Source organism: Trichechus manatus, unplaced genomic scaffold, assembly GCF_000243295.1.
Source record: "Trichechus manatus latirostris isolate Lorelei unplaced genomic scaffold, TriManLat1.0 scaffold00011, whole genome shotgun sequence".
NCBI classification, from domain to species: domain Eukaryota; kingdom Metazoa; phylum Chordata; class Mammalia; order Sirenia; family Trichechidae; genus Trichechus; species Trichechus manatus.
The window spans coordinates 1,685,127-1,707,800 of record NW_004443947.1 but is presented as its reverse complement, the minus strand read 5'-3'; the positions used below and the strand labels follow the sequence as shown (position 1 = coordinate 1,707,800).

Below are 22,674 nucleotides of genomic sequence, written 5' to 3'. Positions count from 1 at the left end.
CCTTCATAGCATTTTTCACTCTGTCACTATCTTGCTTATTTATTTACTTCATACCCTGTCTGTCCTCTTTCTGATACGGCCCCAGGCCGGCACATAGATGACCCGCTGTGAGTGCACGTATGTGGAATGTGTGAGTGTACACTGCGACCTGAGAGTGGGCTCCAGCACAGAGGTGCAGGTCATTCATTTAGCAGCTGCTCACCAAGCCCCTGCTGTGGGTCAGGTGTTGTACTTGATATTGGGGATAAGAAGTCATAAAGGACATAGTCCCTGTTTATTTTATAAGGAGCCAAATTCTGAATGTTTTTAAAAGACAACCCCATTTCCTTTAATAAAACAAAATCAGAATATCTAGGCAAGGAGGGGATAGCTGGGCTCTGATTCCTGTATGTCATCTTCCCCATTTAGGCCTCTCGTTCTGAGGTGCTGCTTTTACCACTGGCCCAGATGTGCTCATAGGTCCCCTTACCTTGGTTTTTCTGAGCATAACTGAAGCAGGCAAGGCCTTTCACAAAAATTTACTAAACACTATAGAAGAAAAATGGAGACATAAACAAGAATCCTCAAGGGCAGAAATATAGCCTGAGACATCAGCCCTTCTGCCCAAAAGGACTGGCATAGGTAAACTTCAGATCTTGTGGAGTCCCCTCCAAGGAGACCTCCCTTCAGGACATTTTGATCATTTTTTGGTTGAGACTAGGAGACAGTGGACTTGTCCTTGCCTCCAAGAGGACTCTTCCTCAGATTATCAGTGCCATGATGGAGCTCATGCCTTGGGTAAGATTTTACTCCCTCATCAAAGAGGAAAAGCTTTGTTCTCCAGGCCCAACAATTAACCACAGGTTAATTCCACGTTTTGTAAAGTGTGGAACTTATGTCATATGTTAGATTTAGATGTTTCAAGGTCAGATTTTAAGAACAGAAAAAATTAGTCCCTTTTCAAGTCTCTCAGTCCTTCTGATTCTATCACTGGGGGAGTCTCAGTTGAGTGCTACCATGTCTTTAACACCTCTCTTTGACAGTTGTTCTCCTGTTCTTCCTCTTAAATAGCGCTCCAAGCCTCTGGCACCAGTACCTGGCTAGAATTGTTTCATTTTTATTGTATTTGTTTTTATTGGTATTTTCTTAAGATAATGATCTAAAGAGTCCTTTTTAAAAAGAATTTATTAAGTAGAGAAAGTTGGCTTACATAAAATTATAAAATAAGTAGTAGTATAGTTGGTATGGAATCCCTGGGTGGCACAAACCATTAAGCACTCAACTACTAACCAAAAGGTGAGCGGTTCAAATCCACCCAGAGGTGCTTCAGAAGGAAAGCCTGGTAGTCTACTTCCAAAAGGTCACAGCCATTGAAAACCCTGTGGAGCACAGTTCTACCCTGAAACACATGGGGTCACCATGAGTCAGAATCAACTCTGCAGCAATTGGTTTAGTTTTATAAGTGGTATGAGAACATAGCATGAGCCATGAAGGCAGTAGGGGCTGGGCGACTGAGGCTTGCTGATACGGTAGTGTGGCAGGGGTTCAAAGACCATGCTATTAAGGCAGATGTTTATTAACTCAAAAATTGTTTATTTTCCCTTCTGTAGTGGAGCACATGATCCAGAAGAACCAATGTCTATTCACCAACACCCAGTGTAAGGTGTGCTGCGCCTTGCTTATATCTGAGTCCCAGAAGCTGGCACATTACCAGGTATGCCTCTGACCTCCAGAACTGCTTTACTTTCCAGACCCCAACTTCTCCCTGGCTTGCACAGGGAAGTGTAATTCCTTCTTAGCCACCCATACATTGTCTCCATGCATGTTGGCTTGTGACTTGAAGGACTCAACTGCTCTGAGTCTCATCTCTCCCATCTGAAACAGGACCGTTATGCTTGTATCTTCCCTTGCAGCTTCCTATAGCAGGAAGAATGAGATTTGGCTTTAAATAGGCCTAAGTTTGAATCACAACTCTGCTACTCATCTTGGGCAGGAAACCTCACCATCTTCAGCCTCAGTTTTCTCATTTGTAAGATAGGGATGATAATCATTGTCTTATAGATTTGTTGTGGAGATTAAATTGGACAGCATGTAAAGTTCCTTGCACAGAGTAGGAGCTCAATAAACTAGGCTTCTTCCCCTACCCACTCCTTCTCAGAACTTTTTGTAAGGAGGAACCAGATGAAAATCTAGTGTTTTTTGAGTGCCTTAGGTATGAAATGGCATTTGGCTATCTTTGATCTTTTTCCTGGGTTCTTGCAGAGCAAAAAACATGCCAACAAAGTGAAGAGATACCTAGCAATCCATGGAATGGAGACATTAAAGGGGGAAACGAAGAAGCTAGACTCAGATCAGGTAATACATGTTGAGACCGCTCACTTCCTGGTGAAGCCAGCAGGCAGGTTGGTGTGGTGGAAAGAGCGTGGGCTTTGGAGTCAGACCGACTTGCCTTCAAATCCTGGCCCCGCTGTGTGACTTGGACCTCGATTCTTCCTCCACAAAAAATGCGGATGATAATACCTTTTACAATTTTTCCAAACTAAAATGAGGGAGGGTTTATAAAAATCACCCAACACAGAGCCTGGCACATAGTAGAGGCTCATAAATGGAGCCCAGTGGTTGGTTGAACAGGACAAGAAGCTGCCCATTCACTGCTCAAGGAGAGAAAGTGAAAGGGAGCCAGGCTGCTTGCTTTCTTGAGATCAAGGAGAAATGCCAAGTTCAGCACTTGAACGTTTTGAATAAACACATGTAAGGAACACCTTTCCAAATGCCTGCTCTGATTGAGATGTAATCACATTTGCTTTTTGGCTCAGAAATAGTGTGAGAATTTTGCTGAAACGATTCCCCACCCCTGAGAGAGTGCAATTATTTTTATTCCTTGAGAGGCTGTGCAAAGGTCATGAAATGAGAAGTCAGCAGACGAGGGGTCTCTGACCTACTAGTTGTGTGACTTTGTGTCACCTCCCTAAAATGGACCTAATAATCCCTACCTCTTAAGGGTATTGTGAGGTAAACTTCCAGTTCCCAGTAGATGCTCAGTGAATAGGAGCTTACTTTACAAATTGTTGCCTCCTATTATAGTGGCCACAGGTTTAGAAGTGCCTTGCTTGTCTCTTCTCTAGATTCCCTGGAATCATCCTCTGGTGGCCCTTCTCCTTATGATTTAGAATTTAGGAAGACAAAAGAGTCCCAGTTCTCTCACTAGTCAACTCTGACCCTGGGCAAGTTCTTCTTTGTGCCTCGGTTCCTGCAACTCTTAGAGTGGTCCAGTGGTTCAAATGAGACCACATATATGGAAGGATTTTGAAAACTGCAATTCTGTGTACGTAAGGGGTTGTTAACATCCAGCCCCACTCTCCTTCCTGATGTAGGTAAATGATTACTACCTTACAGCAGTGGTTCTCAGTTGGGGGCGATTTTTGCTCCCAGGGCACATTTGGCAACATCTGAAAACATTTTTGGTTGTCACAGCTTGAGGTTGTGTTACTGACATCTAGTGGACAGAGGCCAGGGATGCTGCTAAATACCCTACAGTGTACAAGATAGCCCACAGTAAAGAATTATCCAGCTCACAGTGTCAGTAATGCCAAGGTTGAGAAATCCTGTCTTACAGTGAATACCCTATTCAGAGATCAGACCTTCTCAGACTTTGGGAGCCCTTAGTATAGGCTTGAAATACATTGTTTTCCCATCTAACCATAATCAACAAATGAAACCCAGTGTTCTGCTTGCTCAGCAAACCCTAAGCATCTCCTGTGTGCCAGACTCAAGCACAGTGCTAGGCTAAAAAATAGATAAGTCAAGCAGTCCATGCCCAAACGTACTTTAGTTCATAGAAAAGCCACCTGAGGTATGACAGTGGCAGTTCAGGGTGATAAGTTGTATGCTAGAGGTCTGTTTAAAGCACTCTAGGGGTATAGATGAGGAACAAGATTAATTCTTCCAGAAATATTTGCACATAAGAGCTTGATAATTATTTGCTGAATGATTTTCTTGAATGAAGGTCTCCTAAAAGAAGTGATATTTAAACTGGACCTTGAAGGCTAAACAGGCATATGCCAGGCAGGCAAGGAAGGAAGAGCATTCTAGGCAGCAAGAATGGCCCAAGCAAAGCAAGAAAGTATCAGAGAACAAAGTTGGGAATGGTGAGTAGAGATTGGGATGAAATAGCTGAAGATTAATCCAGAAAGGTAGGTGGGTGTCAGCTTTTAAAGGGGCCTTGGATGCCCATCCTCCTATGGGCATTGGGGAACCATTGAAGATTTTCTGGCTTGGCAGTGGCATGATCAGACCTGTGTTCTCTCTCCCAACCAGAAGAACAACAGAAGCAAAGACAAGAACCAGTGCTGCCCCATCTGTAACATGACCTTTTCCTCCCCTGTCGTGGCCCAGTCACACTACCTGGGGAAGACCCACGCAAAGAACTTAAAGCTGAAGCAGCAATCCACTAAGGTGGAAGGTACTGGTTTTCCTGAGTAGTGCTTTATGGGCCGGGTGCTCTCAGAAATGGTCACTGGGGCCACAGACTTGAAGAGGTTGAATTGCTTTTGTGAAGCCCTTAAAAATATCAGAATAGACCCAGCTTCATTGAAATGTAGCCTCAGAGTTGTGTTCAGCTAACCTCCCTTTCTTTGCTTACATAAGTTTTTCTCAGTAGAAGCGTCTTAGCCCTGAGCTTTTGTCCACATAATTATAACTCAGGAGTACCAAGTCGTCCAGGCCGTGCACACAGGGAGAGCAGTCTATCTCCTACCTTTCCCACTTAGATTTTACCCTCCCAGCATCACCCTGCCCTTACCAGCATGTGTTCTAAGTTGAAAGCCAAATCCTTGTCTTTTTCCAGTGTGAAGGTTACACTCCGTTCACTTTTATCCTCAAAAACTGCCTATTCTCCTCAAGACAAGGGACTTGCCTTTCAAAGCTGAATACTTCAGTGCTGCTACTATTGCCCAGCAAGCTATGTTTGCAGCTGCCATGAATTCATTCTCAGTGCAGCAACTTCTAAAATAGCCCTCTTTATCTTGTCACCACTGGGGCTCAACCCTAGCTTTTATCTCATTAAATCCTGACTTTCTGGGTTTTTTAAGCTCCACTAACTGCAATTAGTGAACTGAAATTTCTGCAAATGAAAGTTCTTTGATCTTTAATTTTTTCTTCATAATTGTTGCTTCTTTCTTTGCTTTGGAACAAGGAGTATACTACTTCTTATTCTTTTTTTTATATATTGGCACTCCAAGATATCAATGTTTTGAAAGGCTTTTGAAGATAGAGTGAAGAATCACTCATAATTACACCCTCTCATTATACCCAAATCTAGTTATTCCTGGTATCAACCAGCAGAAATGGGCTTTGAAGTCACAGAGACACAGTTTTAAATAGTGGCACTGTTATTTGCCATCTTTGTGACTTAACTTCTTTGTGTTTGAGTTTCCTTACCTATGAAACATAGATAATACTCTACTTCACAGGTTGTGAGGACAAAATAATGTATATAAAGCACCTAGACTATAATAGATGCTCAGTAAATGACAGCTACTATTGTTATTATTATTGTCATTATCACCATCATCAAGATAGCCAGTGAGTGAATCCCCACATAAAATGAGATAGTTGGTCAGGTATCCACCATCTGGAGCATGTCATCAGCCTTGCTTATGGTTCAGTCATCATTAAGCTATAATAGTGCTAACTGCTTTTGTTATCCATGATGGTACAGAAAAGATTAAGCATTAGGCCAAGGGAACTAGCTTAAGAACAGAACTTTATAAGGTCACAAACTTACTTTTCCACAAATGAGAAAGGAATACCTATGTCCAGGAAATATGCCCTGAAATATGCCCAACCCCAAAGACTCCATACTCAGGTTGTTTTCTGTATTTACTTTTGGCCTTTGCCACATGCAGATATGTTTTTACATAATGCATGTACCATTTGTATCCTGCTTTTTTTCTTTTTTTTATTTAATTTTATAGTTTAAGCACATTTCCCTGTTATTACATGAGTTTATAACTAATGAAATTAAATATATTTTTCTAATGTAAAAGTAATATAAGCATGTTATGGAAAATATAGCTAAATGGAAAGAAAAATTACCCATAATTTTATCGTTATCAGAGATAACCACTGTTAATATTTTGGAATACTGTTTCTACTTTTAGTCTTTTGTTATGTGTACGTGTGTATCTGTGTGTATATTCGTTTATTTTGTGTATATATATAGCTAGATAAATCCATGCGTATGTGCATGTAAACATAGACTACCTTAAATAACTTTATTGTTTTTATAAAAATGGTGCATGCTCATTATGAATAATTACAGTTCAAATCATGCAAAAGGTACAAAGAAAGAAAGCAAAATATCACCCAGCTCCTTCCACCATGGAGAAACACTATTATGCTGGTGACTTTTCCAAATACCAGTATACACATATAGATTGTGCATATATTTTTTAATAATGGTATGATCGTATCATATATATTTTTTCTTTTTATACTGTTTTTATTTAATATAACATTTTCCCACGTTATTAAAAACATTTTCATTAACATTTTTAATGACTACATAACATACCGTCATACCACAGTTAACTATTTTCCAATGTTGAACATTTAAGTTTTTCCCCTTTCTCCTTTCTTTGGTGTTATAAATAACACTCTAGTGAACATCACTACAGAACACTCTTTTCATGTAAGCTCCTATAGCTTTCATTTATATTGGATGACTAATAGCTCATTAAGCAGTTCTTCCAACTTAATCATTTGCCTCAGATTACTTCTCTTCAGCATCTTTTAAAGTACTTTTATCGCTTAGTGACCATTATTACCCCTTTTCTGGTGTAAAAAATCTATATTCATTGGAGAAGAATTGGAAAATACAGAAAAGCACTCTTTAACTGTCTGCTTTTGGTTTTTTTTTCCATGCATAACCTGTGTTTTTTGTTGTTGTTATATAAAATTGAGAACATAAGAAACATTACTTTATAACCTCCCTTTTTCACTCAGCAATACATACTAATATTTTCTCATGTTATTAAATATTCTGCAACATGTACATTACTTTTCAAATGACTTGCTAAAATGAAAATCAATAGCCAGAGAAATTGAGATGCCCCATACTGGAAGAAGGAGCCCTAGTGGAACAGCAGTTAAGTGCTTGTCTGCTAACCAAAAGGTTGGCAGTTTGAACCCACCAGCCCTTCGGCAGGAGAAAGATGTGGCAGTCTGCTTCTGTAATAATTTATAGCCTTGGAACCCATATGAGGCAGTTTTACTCTGTCCTGTAGGGTCACTATGAGTCAGAATCGACTCAATGGCAGTGGGTTTTGGATATTGGAAGACTGTTGTAGGAAAAGACAGAAAATTTCTTCTGGCTTGCTAGAAATTCTCAAAACCTCCCCCACTGCTGTGGTGCAGGTCTGAAAGAGAATCTGAGCAGACTGTGCCATCTCCTCTGCTTGGGAATGCTGCCAAGCCCTCCTCCCGCCATTAGCAGGTGGCCTCGGCCACATCATAGGACTGTTAGTGAGTTGCAGCATCCGCTTTATAAGGCAGCAGGGCATGACTTGTAGTCAGCCTCAGGAAGTAAGTTGACCCACAGCAGGCTCACACATATGCCCACACTAGGCTCTAATTAGCCAGGCTCGATGACCAGAGTCAAGGATGTTTTCTGAAGGTGAAAGCAAGAGCTGTAGCCCTTAGGTCTCCCTGCCACACTCTGGCAACTTGGCATAGCAAAAGGGCATAGGGTTTAGGGCCACACAGACCTGGGTTCACTCAATAGCTGTGTGATCTTGGGCAAGTCACTTGCCGCTCAGTTTTTTTCTGTAATGTGACAAAATGATACTAGCCTCATGGGGTGGTAATGAGGGCCAAAGGGGAAAATACGTGTACAAAGCGTGTAACTAAATGTTAGTGTCATCCTCTTGTCTCCCCCACTCAGCCTGGAAGACATTATGGTCTAAAAGGCATCCCTAGTGTAAAAGGCCTTTTCTAAATCACTGTATGAGCTCCAGGGCCTCAAGCCCTCAATTTCTACATCTGTGCATTATCTGCCAGCTCTGTAACTAGGATACTTTGAGGATAGGAATAAAATACCCAAACTTTTTGTCCCACTTCTGTCAAGTTCCAGGAAATTCTGAGAGATGAAAAGACTGCAAGTATGTATATGTCCACTCGATTGTAATTTGGCAACTTGATAACAGAAGCTCAGAGCCTCCTTAGAATATGACACAATTAGGACTCATGTGCCTAAAGTAGTTAAAGCTGCTGAACAGAATAGCTGGTCTTTGGGCTGTCCCATGTCTTCCCAGTTTCCCTAATTAAAGAAGGTGTTCACTGTGTGATTCATGCAGGTAGTGCCACATCTGATGGTGTGACTAACTAGTGAGCCCAGCCTTTCTTTCCAGTCAGCATATTCGAAAGCCTGGCACCTTCTGGGTTTTTCATTGTTTCTGTTTGAACTCTCCAACCGAAGCTCTGTTGAAACACCTTACAAACCCTTTTTTTGTGGCCTCCACCTTAGCCTTGCACCAGAACAGAGAAATGATAGACCCAGACAAGTTCTGCAGCCTCTGCCACGCAACTTTCAACGACCCTGTCATGGCTCAACAGCATTACGTGGGCAAGAAACACAGGAAACAGGAGACCAAGCTCAAACTCATGGCACACTATGGGCGGCTGGCAGACCCAGCTGTCACTGACTCATCAGGTGAGCGGGCCCCGCTTACACCCAAAGCAGATCAGATGCCAGGGGCACTTGGAGCAGGGCTTGGCTCCCCTGACCAACCAAGGCTGTGCTTTTCTTCCTTACGTCTTCTAAAGCAGGCATTGCAAACTCAGGTGGCTACAGAAGCCAGATAGGAAATTTAAATGAGTGAGAGAGCCAGGAAGGGATATGGTCAGCTGGAGCATACATGACCCTTCTAGTCAGCCCTAGGTGGTGTTCCTTTATCCTTTGGTTCTTCAAGAGAATCTGGAAAGTCAGATTTGTATAGACTCTGATTTTTAAATGTGCAGCTAATTTAAAATGTTTTTAAATTATTTGGTTGTGTGAGCCAAATACTTCCACAAGCCAGATTTGGGCTAAGGGCCACCAATTTGCAACCTCTGATTAAACTCCCTAAGTCTTCTCAGGGTACCTCCTCTCTCAGCAGGAAGGCCTGCTTGTATCCCTGGGATAAGAATATTAGGCTACTTCCCTGACCTTAAGATGCTAGTCAGCATCACAGGAGTGAGAATTCACAAAAAATTAGGAGCCCTTCCTATCGCAGTAACTACTTGTGGCTTATAATATCCAGGAGGGAGGGAGCATTATCATGTTCTCTTTCGGTAAATATTTGTTGAGCACCTACTGTGTTCCCTCACTGGGGATACAGTAGTGACCAGCTCTGATGCGGTCCCTGTCTCATGGAGCCCACGTGAGCATTGGTGTTGATCCTCAGGGCTCCCTCAGGCAGTGGTCTTCCTCCTTGGCCTGTAGTGTTGAGGCCCCCATAGCATCCAAGTGTGGAACAACTTGGTCTCAGGATGCTGCTGCCCAGGGTCATCTGTGCTCCTCCCACAATCATGGGGAACGTGAACACTCAGATGCTGTAGAAGTTCCAAACCAAATATGGGAGAAGGAGGAATCATGCCTCTCTAACAACTCCCCAAACACCAAAGGCAACCATACAACACAGGCTGACCCTGAGCCATACTGACACAGATGAGACGGTGCGAAGCAGTGGCTAGGAAGCAAGGGAAGAAGACTGCAGGCCAGATCCCTCCAGCAGGGTGTCAAGGACTACTCCTCCAATGCCACTGAAGTATCCTGCTTTATCCTCTTCCCAAAGGGAAAGGATGGCTGATACTTACTGCCCCCACATATAGGCAGTGACATCCCCATTTCACAAGATCTCATGTGCTGAGGAAGGAGCCCTGGTGGCATAGTGGTTAAAGCACTTGGGAGGTCGACGGTTCAAACCCACCAACAGCTCCAAGTGAGAACGATGTGGCAGTCTGCTTCCTGTAAATATTTACAGCCTTGGAAACCCTATGGGGCAGTTCTACTCCATCCTGTAGGATTGATGTGAAGTTAGAATTGACTCGATGGCAACGGGTTCATATGCTGAGGAATGTGGCAACTTCAGAACCAGGTTCCTTAGAACACTGCTTCATGATGGCCTTCTACTTTGGCCTGTGATTGATAGAACAAAATTGCATTCAAACTGGCATGACCAGGGTTCCGTTGCATTATCTCTTGTCCATTGGCAGGACTCAGGCACTGTGGATGTTTTGGTTGCTTATCTTAACTTGTATCCATTTTCTTTTACTTCAAGCCAAAGCTTCCTTCCTGAATCCGCCCACCTCCTCCATTTGTCTAAGGCTAAATTACCCGCATTTACAGGCAGTCCCTGGATTACCAACAAGTTCCCTTCCTAATCTGTCTTTAAGTCAAATTTGTATGTAAGCTGGAACAGTTAGGTACGGTTCTTATCTAACATGAATTAGTCAAATGTTTGTCTTAGTATATAGTATATAGTGTACCTTTCTATGCATAAAAAACATTAAACACTTCCAGATATACTAAAAACATCTTTAACATAATAATACAGTAATAATAATAATGTTTTGATGCACATCGCAAAGTAGCGCCCATTTGTTATTAGGAACCATTGTATGTACCAATAGGATTTACGGAGTTGGTTCCTAACTGCAGGTTGTATGTAAGTCGGATGTTCGTAGTCCGGGGACTGTCTGTAATCCTAGGACTTAGCCTTGAGCCTTTTTTCTTGCTCAAGGCAGCTGACTGCTTTACATATCAGCAAAAATCTTTCATGAAAACCTAGGCAGAGGGACAGGAGGATCACGTCCCCCTTGATATTAATACATACATTCTAATTTAATCCCCACAGTATTCCTGTAAGTCGGTATGATTATTCCGTTTCACAAATGAAGTTGAGACTTAAAGTGACTTGTTGGAAGTCATTCTGCTATGACTGTGATGCTGATAAGTGGCAGCATCAGTATGGGTCTCTACTTAGACTCCTTCCTCCTGCCTGGAAGTTCTGAGTGTCCTTGGCAGGAGGCTTTCTGAGTACAGGATGTCCAGCAGAGGCACTGAGCCCACTCTGACCCCTTCTTACAGAGGTAGAGTATGACCTAGGGTGAGCAGGCAGTGCTAATGAACAAGGATACTGCCTTAGTGAAGGATTTAGGTTTGTTAGCAGCTTGACTTCTGCCTGCTGGCTTCAGTCAAAGCTTGTTCATTCATCCAGTCAGTCATCTAACACTTAGCAATGGCTGCAGTAGTCCAGGCCCTAGGCTAGGTGCTCTCACATACTATCTCATTTAATCCTCAAGCTCTGTAGTACAAGTTTAATTACCCCCACTTCACAGATGAGGATATTATTATCAGAAAGATGAAGTTATTTACCCAGGGTTCCACACTAGGGAGGGGCAGACCTAGAGCCAGCCTTGAAAACCCAGGTTGATTTCTGTGCTGGGACCAGAGAATAGTTCCCATAGGGCTCATGGCAACTAAGGATCTCTTCAGATGTAAGAGGCAGAGATAGCATCTTCCAAGCAGATCAAACAAGTCTTGGAGTTTGTGTTATATGCCAGACCTCACGTTTTTCTTATAGATTTACTCAAAAAGACCAGAACTAAAACCTGCATATCATTTGGGCAGTGTCTTAGGCTGGGTTCTCTAGAGGAGAAAGACCAGTGAAACATATATATTTGTAAATATATATAGACAGAGATTTATTTCAAGGAAATGGCTCATGCAGTTGTGGAGGATGTCAAGTCCCAAATCTGTGGGTCAGGCATCAGGGTGGAGACTTCCCTTGATTCACGTGGTTGCAGGGGCTGACAAACCCCAGGTCAGCAGATTAGATGGCAGGCTGCTGGCTCACATCCTAAGAACTGAGGTCAGGGGATGATGAGTTGGATATAAGATCAAGAGAAGGCGAGCTTTGCCAGAACATCCATATATGTTGTATGCAAGCCACACCCCCCAAGGAAAGTCCCCTTTCAGGGGATTGGCTGCTCACATCAGATCACAAAATGGAGGATAATTACATACTACCTGCCAAACAACTGAGAATCATGGCCTAGTGAAGTTAACATATAACCTTAACCATCACAGTCCACCCCTTGTCAACTTGGCACCTGTACACGTCTCCTTAAACCATACATTATCTCTAAATAAAGACAATTATAAGGTCATACTTGCACCTAACATTATATAACTAACATGCGTACAGCCAAAAACACGCCAGTCTCATTTACATCTTATATTTTATAATAAGTAATAGAATAAGTGAGGGAAGAAAACAAAGATATTTGCTAGATAAATCTATACGTGTATATGTATATATGCATATATACATATATAACAAAACAAGGAAGAAATACTCAAAACAATTACAGTCCTCATTTCTGCAGCTGGTCTCGTGGTTGTAGCTGCTATTTAGAACTACCTTCTTACACCACCCATTTTGTATTCCCTTTGCCCTCAGCAACCACCTCAGCTGGTTCTGGTTCTTTGCCTGGTCGGGTGACCCAAACCTTCATTCCTGAAGGGTCCGGGCCATTGGTAGTCATGCCAGAATTGGGTTGCTGTAATGTTCCGTTGACTTTAATCACAGGGCATGGTAGTACCAAGAGACATCCTAAGGGATCTCCTGTATTCTAGACATACTCTTCTTTATCTCCGTTATGTAATATCAATCTGATTTTCTCTTGATAATCAGGATCAGTCCACAAGCCAATATGATAACTCCTTTCTTTGCCTGTTGATCCAGAAGTATGAGGAGCCCAAAGTGGCCAGGTAACATTCCTTACTTCCAGTTCAATGGAATCTGTGTTGTGTCTCCTGGTGGGAGCATTCCTCCCTTTGGAACTAAGACCTCTAGACCGCAGAGCTTATGGTCGTAGGGACAGAAAGCAAAAATTTTGCAAATGGGTCACTAGGGGTAATAGTGAGTGGTGCCACTCCCATTTCCACCCCTTGATTCCTGAACCCGTTAATCCTGGCTATTGGAGAAATAGCACCATATATTGGATGCTGGTTTAGAGCATATACAGCCTCCTGGGGAAAATTACCCCAACCCTGCAAGGTATTCCCACCTAGCTGTCACTGTAATTGTGTCTTTCAGAAGGCTATTCCATCATTCTATCAAGCCAGCTGCTTCAGGATGATGGGGAATGTGGGAAGACCAGTGAAATCCATGAGTGTGGGTCGATTGCCGCATTTCATTTGCTGTGAAGTGAGTTCCTTGATCCGAGGCAATGTTGTATGGGATACCATGACTGTGGATAAGGCATTCTATAAATCCACAGATGGTAGTTTTGGCAGAAGCATTGCATGCAGGGAAAGCAAAGCTATCAGAGTGTCTATCCCAGTAAGAACAAAACGCTGCCCTTTCCGTGATGGAAGTGAACCAGTGTAATCAACCTGCTACCAGGTTGCTGGCTTATCTCCCCTAGGGATGATGCCATATCGGGGTCTCAGTGTTGGTCTCTGCTGCTGGCAGATTGGGCACTCAGAGGTGGCTGTAGCCAAGTCAGCCTTGATGAGTGGAAGTCAGTGTTGCTGAGCCGATGTATAAGCTCCATCTCTGCCACCATGGCCATTTTGTTCATGAGCCCGTTGGGCAATGACTGGAGTGACTGAGGAAAGAGGCTGACTGGTATCCATAGAATGTGTCATCCTATCCACTTGATTGTTAAAATTCTCTGCCCAAGTCATCCTTTGGTGACCATTCACATGAGACACAAATATCTTCACATCTTTGGCCCATTCAGAGAGGTCTATCCACATGCCTCTTCCAATACCTCTTTATTTTTCTAATCATGTTCCTTCCAAGTCCCTGACTGTCCAGTCAAACCATTGGCCACGGCCCATGAATCAGTATACAGTCGCACATCTGGCCATCTCTCCTTCCAAACAAAATGAACAACCAGGTATGTTGCTCAAAGTTCTGCCCACTGGAAAGATTTCCCTTCACCACTGTCCTTCAAGGAGGTCCCAGAAAGGGGCTGTGGTACTGCTGCTTTCCACTTGTGAGTGGTGCCTGCATATGGTGAAGAATCATCTGTAAACCAGGCACAAGTTTTCTCTTCCTCGGTGAACTGATCATAAGGAACTCCCCATGAGGCCATAGGTGCAGCCTAGGAGAAGGCAGGTAATATGACAGGAGTGGAGACCATGGGTGTTTGGGCCACTTCCTCATGTAACTTACTTGTGCCTTCAGGTCCTGCTCAAGCCTAATCTTGTGTATATCACTTCCATTTAATGATGGAGTGCTGTTGTGCATGTCCAACTTTATGGCTCTGTGGGTCAGATAACACCCAGTTCTTGATGGGCAGCTCAGGCCTCATGGTGCCTTGTTGGCCCATGGGTAAGCATCCAGTCTCTACTAAGGCCCAGTAACAATCCAAAAGCTGTTTCTCGAAAGGAAAGTGGTTATCTGCAGAGGATGGCAGAGCTGTGCTCCAAAATCCTAAGTGTCTGCACTGTGATTCACCAACAGGGGCCTGCCAAAGACTCCAAACAGCATCTTTATCTACCACTGACATTTCAAGCACCATTGGATCAACCGGATCATGTGGCCCAGGTGGCGGCGCTGCTTGCATAGCAGCCTGAACCTGTTGCAGAGCCTTTTCATTCTGGGCCCCACTCAAAAGTAACAGCTTTTCAAGTCACTTGATAAATAGGCCAGAGTAGCACACCCAAATGAGGGATGTTGCCTCCAAAATCCAGAGAGACCCATCAGGCATCGTACCTCCTTTTTAGCTGTAGGAGGGGCCAGATATAACAACTTATCCTTCTCTTCAGAAAGAATATCTTGATATGCCCCACACCACTAGATCTCTAGAAATTTCATTGAGGTGGAAGGTGCCTGAATTTTTGTCAGATTAATTTCCCACCCTCTAGCACACAAATGTTTTACCAATAAGTCTAGAGTCATTGATACTTCTTCCTTAGGTCCAGTCAGCATAATGTCATCAGTGTAATGGACCAGTGTGACATCTTATGGAAGGGAAAGGCGATCAGGGTCCCTGAGGACTCAGTTATGACATAGGGCTAGAGAGTTGATACACTCCTGAGGTAGGACACTGAAGGTGTATTGTTGGCCTTGCCAGCTGAAGGCAAACTGCTTCTGGTGTTCCTTCATAATTGCAATCGAGAAAAAGACATTGGCCAAATCAATAGCTGCATACCAGGTACAAGGAGATGTATTAATTTGCTCAAACAATGAAGCCACATCTGGAACAGCAGCTGCAATTGGAGTCACCACCTGGTTAAGTTTTCAATAATCTACTGTCATTCTCCAAGATCCATCTTTTTCTTGCACAGGCCAAATAAGCAAGTTGAATGTGGATGTGGTAGGAATCACCACCCCTGCATCTTTCAAGTCCTTGATGGTGGCAGTAATCATTGCAGTCCCTCCAGGAGTGAGGTATTGCTTTTGGTTTACTATTTTCCTAGGTAGGGGCAGTGCTAATGGCTTCCACCTGGCTTTTTTTTTTACCATAATAGCCCTTACTTCACTTGTCAAGGATACAGTGTGGGGGTTCTGCCAGTTGCTGAATATGTCTATTCCAATTATGCATTCTGGAACCAGGAAAATCGCTACAGGATGGGTTCAGAAACCACCAGACCAACTGTGAGATGAACCTGAGCTAAGACTCCATTAATAACCTGACCTCCATATACCCCTAATCTGAATGGTGGGCCACAGTGACATTTTGGGTCTCCTGGAATTAGTATCAGTTCAGAGCTAGTGTCCTGTCCAGTAATCCCCAAAAAGTCTGATTATTTCCTTTTTACCAATGAACAGTCACTTTCGTAAAAGGCTGTAGATGGTAACCATGCCCATCTTGTCTTTGTCAGTTATGTGCCACCACTTGTCCCCTACCACCATGGGGTCCAGTCAGCCCCATTGTAGTTAGATGTCTTAATTCAGTTAGGGCAGTTCCCACTCTTTAATGTAACTTACATAAATAGCAATCACAGCAGTCTTCAAGGATGCTGGGGCTCACTTCACAAATTTGTTCCTCACCATTGTGGTAAAAGTATGTCCTCTGGGCACTCCATGGCTGGGTCTGTGGGTCCAACCTGATAAATCCACTGTAACATGCCCACTGCCCTAAGTCTTTGAATCCCTTCTTCTACAGTATACCAAGGCAGGTCTAGTACTTCAGCTTGCTTTAGTGTAGGCCATCGCATAATCTGTGCTTCAGTGAACCAACCAAATAAACTATTAGCTCCTTTTCTAACTCTCAAGCTGGAACATTGAATGAAGAATCGGTGCTTAGTTGGCCCATATCAATAAACTCAGACAGATCCAACTTTATGTTCCTTGCACCATTATCCCACACCCTTAATAGCCATTCCCACACATATTCCGCAGGTTTCTGTTTGTACATATTAGAAGAACCAAGCAGTTCTTTTGCAGTGTAGCATACCTCCTGCTGGGTCACACTTTGTACTTCACCTCTTGGGGCTTGCTGGGACTTGAATCTAGTTATAGGTCTAGAAGCAAAAATGAGTGGTGTGGGTGGGTCCTGGGGACATTCACCAATGTCTTGTAAGGTTAATCTCATCAGATGGAGTGGAAGGGATAATGGTTTTACTGGGGAGTCTGGCTTAGCAGACAAAGGTGGAATAATCTCAGATGGGAGTAAGAGGGCTGGTTCTGTTGGCAGGAGTGATTCCACGGAATTTAGGGGTTCAATATCCCCAGCTTCCTGATTATCTGACTGTATGTCCCCATCCCAAGTTTCAGGATCCCATTTCTTCCCAATCAGTGCCTTCACTTTAACTTCAGACCCCATTTAAGGTTGGGAATTCAATTGGTGTTAAAATTCAGCCACTCTTACAGTAAGACTCTGGGTTTAGTTTTCGGCAAAATCGGCAATTTCTATAAGAAATAAGGATTTTTTTCAGGACAAAAGTGACAACTTTCAGATCTTATATGTGGTGTTTGAGCTGTGACTCTGAGCTATGACTCTGTGACTCATCTCTTTCTTTGACTACTTTGTTTAGCGAAAGTAGGACCAACCAACCAGCTTCATTTTACTTTTCATTCTGACAGAATTGTAGAAAAGTATTAAATATGCAACCACCCAGAGCCTTGTCTCTCACAAATATTTGATCCATCGGTGGTGATATTTTGCATATTTCTATTGCCACCTCACACCCTAGATTAGTAGTGCCCTCTTTACTACTGGGGGCAGAGTCATCAGTGCCTTTAAGACTAGCTAGACTTCAGAACCAATTCAGAAACCTCATCCTTTGAATTTTGTTCTTCTAGAACCACTCTGGAGCCCTGGTGGTGAAGTGGTTAAGAGCTTAGGCTGCTAATCAAAAGGTTGGCAGTTCGAATCCACCAGCCGCTCCTTGAAAACCCTATGGGGCAGTTCTCCTCTGTCCTGTAGGGTTGCTATGAGTCAAAATCAACTCAACGGCACACAACAACAGGAATCACTCTCAGTACCAAATGTCTCAGGCTGAGTTCTCTAGAGGAGCAAAACCAGTGAAGTGTATATATAGTCACACGTCACTTAATATCTACAATACGTTCTGTGAAATAGGACATCATGCGGTTTGGATGTTGTGCAAACACCATATTATATACAGGCAGTCCCTGGGTTATGCACCCAGCCCCGCCCGCTGGGTTACACACCCAGCCCCGCCCACTCTTCCATCTGCCCGAGGAGCAGGAGCAGCCTGGGCCCAGCAGCCACCACCACCACCTGCCCGCCAGACAAAGCCCAAGAGCTGTATCCATTGATAGGAGAGGCCAGCCTTGCTGGATATGTGGCTGCAGGCCAGGCCAGAGCTGCATTGGCAGCTGGGGTCGGGACTTTGGCCACGTCCAGGCTCACAGGGGGTTCAGAGAGGTGGCTGCAGGGGATCGAGCAAGAAGTGTGTGTGCAAGCGTCAGGAGCAGGGCTAGCAGCCCATTGGTACAACCACTTCCTGATCATGTGCAGCCATCCCTGAAGCCCACAAGTGCCCCGGGTGCAGCCACCACCCACAGCAGAACAGGAGGAGCCACAGCAGGCACCGCCCTGCACTGGGAGTGGACAGCTGCTAGGTGGGTGAATGAAGCCAGGAAGAGGGGAAGGAGGAGGAGGAGGCACTGCAGGGATTGGAATGCACCCTGGAGTCTCGCTGCTCCTTCACTCGGGGGGGTTTGGGTCTTTAAAACCATTAGGGGGAAATAATAAACAAAAGGAGAGATGCTTTCCCTTTAAAAAAAAAAACAACCTTATGGAACCATGGACATATATGCCATCAGGTGTTGACCAAACGGACATTATGTGACACATGCCTGTACATATAAACGTATATATATAGAGAGAGGTTTATTTCAAGGAAATAGCTCACGCAGTTGTGGAGGCTGGCAAGTCCCAAATCCATGGGTCAGGCGTCAAGCTGGAGGCTTCTCCTAACTCATGTGGTTGCATGGGGCTGCTGAAACCAAAACTGGCAGGTCAGATGGCAGCCTGCTGGCTTATGTCCCAAGAACTAGAGGTCAGAGGAAGATGAATCAGATGCAGAATCGAGAGAGGGCAAGCTTTGCCAGAATATCCATATATATTTGGATACAGGCCACACCCCCAAAGAAAGTCCCCTTTTAATTGATTGGCTGCTCACATCAGATCACAAAATGGGGGATGATTACATGATGTCTGCCAAATCACTGAGAATCATGCCCAGCCAAGCTGACGCATAACTTTAATCATCACAGGCAGCCAAATCCTTCCAGCCCCCAGGACACTCAGCATCCCCTTTGGGTTATTGGAACCCTCCTCTGCCTCACCCTGTTACTTTCTCCCCCTACTTAGGGCCTTGCCTTCCACACAGAGCAGGTCTACTTTCTCTGCCACATGCTGGTCACCCAGTTTCTTCAACTCCTATACATAGGACAGGTTTTCAAGTCTTACTAAATTAATATATAGCCATCAAGTATTTGTTGATCTCTTTCCTAATATGTGCCAGGCAGTGTATATAAGGTAGTAAACAAGACAGGTATTGTCCTTGTTCTCATGGACCTTAGAGTCTAACAGAGAAAACAGACATTGAGCAGATAATCACAAGTGTGACAAGCCTTAGAAAAGGAGACAAATGGGGTACTGTGGGCATATAAAATAAGGGAGATAATGGAAAATGGGAGGAACAGTGATCAAGGAAGGCCTCCCGGAGGGCAAAGGGCATAGTGTGGAGCAAAATGAGGCCAGGTAGATGAGCAAGTGTCCAGTCATGGCATGGGAAACCATTGACAGTTTAAGCATTACTGATAAATAATTACATTGTGGAGAATGGTTTGGAATGGCATGGAAGGATAGTGAAGAGAGACCGGGCTTGAGGCTATAGTGTGGTTCAGATACTCTACATGATAGCTTAGACTAAGGTAGCAGTGGAGGAGATGGACAGAGTAGAGGGATTCAAGAGGTATATAGGAAGTAGAGTTGTCAGGACTTGGCCATCAAATGTGGGAGATGAGGGAAAAGAAGCAGTCAAGGATGGTGCCTAGGTTTAGGCTTATGCAGTTAGGAGGATGACCAGAGTTGGTCACATTGACTTTGAGATGACCATGAGGCATCTAAGTAGAGATGTTAAAGAGGCAATTAGTTAATGTAATTGATAACACTAAATTACATACCCGAAAAATGTGGAATTGGCAAATGTTATATATATATTTATAACGAAGAAAGACAATTGACCATCAGGAGGTCTGGAGCTCAAACAAGAGTGTGGATTAGAAAAATTTGTGTTTCCATCATATGTTAGGTTGAACTATACAAAATTGCCGTTTTTGTAGGTCAGGAACTGTTGAACATTGGTAGTTCCATATATTTTAATGAAATTAAAGGCACAGTCACATGTTCAAGAATACACAGGTGGTAATTGAAGTTGGAAATGGAATGAGATCCCTAAGAGAGTTTAGAGAGAGAAGAGTTAAAGAGTCTAGGATTTAGCCCTCTGGAATGTCAACATTTAATGGTGGGATAAAACAGGAGACAGCAAAAGACACTGATTAGGAGCAACCAGAGAAGGAGAAAAATCAAAAGCTTAGCATGCTGAAAGCCAAAAACTAGGAGAATTTGAAGAAGGAAGAAGTAAGTCAGTCTGTCAGATGCCCAACAGGCATCCAGTTTATACATTAAATTTAGATGCATGGAAGCCACCAGTGACCTTGGAAAGAGGGTGTGTGTGTGTGTGTGTGTGTGTGTGTGTGTGTGTGTGTGTGTGTGTGTGTGTGTGTGTGTGTGTGTGTGTGTGTGTGTTGAGGGGGTTGAGGGGGTTGAGGGGGTTGCAAAGTGATTGGAAAGCAAGAAAATGGAGAAGCAAGTATAAACAGCTCTTTCAGAAGACTTGGCAGAGGGAAAAGAGAATGAAGGTGATAGCCGGAGGGGAAAGTGAGATGGAAAGAGTTCTACCAACTTAAGACAGGTGACATTCTTTTTTTTCCAAACAAGCCAGATCTTTAAATATCGCTTTAGTGACATACTTCATAATGTCACACAGGTAAACCAGAATATCAAACATTCTGTAAAACAAGCAGATGAAAATTCATTAGTGTGGGTATTAGACAAATCCGTTTTTTTAGAAACACCAGTAGATTCTGCAACTGCCCCAAATGATGATTTGAATCTAGTTTACAGTTCAGCAGATAGTGTGCTGAGATCTGGTCCCTCACTGGAGGCATAGGAGTGTCCGGAGACCTGTGGTGCAGAGGGAAGAACAGGGGCTTCACAGTCAGACCAGGGGACAAATCCCAGCACTGACCCAGAGGGACCACTTCTCTGAGCTGGTTTCCTGCTCTGAAAACCACCGGTCTTGCGGGGTTGCTGTAAGGTCCTAAGGACATAAATATCCAAAGCCCTGGCATGGTGCCTGGTGCTTGGGAGATAATAAGTGGGTTGTTGTAATCTGGCATTGGTGACTCTTCACCATTGGTGGGTTGTCATCCTCACACCAGCCCCAGGTCCGGCTTCCATATCATGAGATCTTTTCCCCGTTAGAGTTGAACCATGCATACTGGGCTTAAATGTCTAAAAAGGGCCTTGAATTCTGAGAGCAGTAATTTTCTCCTTAAATTTTTAAAGGGACGGATGTGTCTTCCGGGAAACACCTGAAGATACAAGGAAAACAAACATAGCTGGGAACGTTGGCTAACCTACTATAGTAGAGGAGATTGTCAGTGTTCTCAGTAGCTGAAGTTGCTATGGAAGGCTGCTTAAAAGATACCCTCCACCTCTCCCTCTTTGCCAGCATGTCTCAGAGCTCAGAAGAGTAGAATAATAATAGACATAAGTGCTCACATTTATTGTGCACTTACTATGTGCCAGATATATTTATTTAAATCATTACAATAACCTTATGAGGTTGATAACTAGTATTAACACCATTTTATCAGTGAGGAGCCTGAGTCTCAGAAAAGCCTTACTTTTACGAATGAGGAAATCAAATCTCAGGGAAGTTAAGTAATTGGCCTGTGGTCCCACAGCTAAGAAATGGTAGAGCTGGAACTTGAACCTTGGAGATCTCACTCCAAACCTGTGAGACTTTAGGGTGGCAGATGATTTGTCAGAGCCCAAGAGCCCTTGAAATCGTGTGTAGCAGCCTTCCTTATACAGCTAGTGCCTGGCATGCTAGAGTAAGTATAACCTTTGCAGTGAGTCAAGCTTGAGTTTACCACTTATTAGCTCTGTGTTCTTGGACATGTGACTGTGCCTCAGCCACTAACCAAAAAGTCAGCAGTTTAAACCCACCAGCTGCTCCGTGGGAGAAGAATGTGGGAGTCTTCGTCCATAAAAATTTATAGCCTTGCATAAAGCACTTTATAAAGACAATGTTCTACATTCTACCTTGGTGAGTAGCATCTGGAGTCTTAAAAGCCTGTGAGCAGCCATCTAAGATACTCCACTGGTCTCACCCCTTCAGGAGCAAGGGAGAATGAAGAGAACAGGATACAAGGAAAAGATTAGTCCAAAGGACTAATGGACCACAGGTACCAAAGCCTTCACCAGATTGAGTCCAGTATAGCTAGATGGTGCCCGGCTACCACCACTGACTGCTCTGACCGGGATCACAACGGAGGGTTCTGGACAGAGCTGTAGAAGGATGTAGAACAAAATTCTAACACACAAAAAAAAGACCAGATTTACTGGCTGAAAGAGACCAGAGAAACCCCAAGAGTATGGCCCCCAGACACCCTTTTAGTTCAGTGGTGAAATCACTTCCGAGGTTCACCGTTCAGCCAGGGATTGGACAGCCCCATAAAACAGAACGGGACTAATGAGGCACAGCAATCCAGGGACAAGGACTAGAAGGCAGAAGGGGACAGGAAAGCTGGTGATAGGGAACCCAAGTTTGAGTAAGTACAGCGTTGACGTGTAGTGGGGTTGTTACATTGTCATAGGGCAACATGTGTACGAGAAACTATTTTGTTCTGTAAACCTTCATCTAAAGTGAGAATAGCAGCACAACTGGAAGAACGTAATCGATGTCTGTGAATTGTGCATGTAGAAATTTTTGAAATGGTGTATCTTTGGCTATATATATTTTCACACAAAAAAAAGGTCGAGAAGGGAGAGTGTGGACATGTCGTGGGGTTGTTAACCAATGTCATAAAACAATATGTGTACTGACTGTTTAATGAGAAACTATTTGTTCTGTAAACCTTCATC

General features: G+C 43.6%; 1 protein-coding gene across 5 annotated transcripts in view; it reads left to right on the top strand.

Moving 5' to 3' along the window:
• The window catches only part of ZNF346 (zinc finger protein 346), a 38,433-nt gene that overhangs the window by 11,769 nt on the left and 3,990 nt on the right, over positions 1-22,674 (top strand). Inside the window, exons 2-5 of one of the 5 annotated variants that reach the window (XM_004371159.2) lie at positions 1,590-1,693; positions 2,242-2,334; positions 4,297-4,441; positions 8,504-8,689. The exons of 1 other annotated variant lie outside the window; for it this stretch is intronic. In XM_004371159.2, coding sequence (XP_004371216.1) covers positions 1,590-1,693; positions 2,242-2,334; positions 4,297-4,441; positions 8,504-8,689 — 528 coding nt within the window. Of the gene's footprint in view, positions 1-1,589; positions 1,694-2,241; positions 2,335-4,296; positions 4,442-8,455; positions 8,690-22,674 lie in introns of all 5 variants that reach the window. 3 more of the 5 variants (XM_023726480.1, XM_012554115.1, XM_012554116.2) reach the window with 3 other exon arrangements.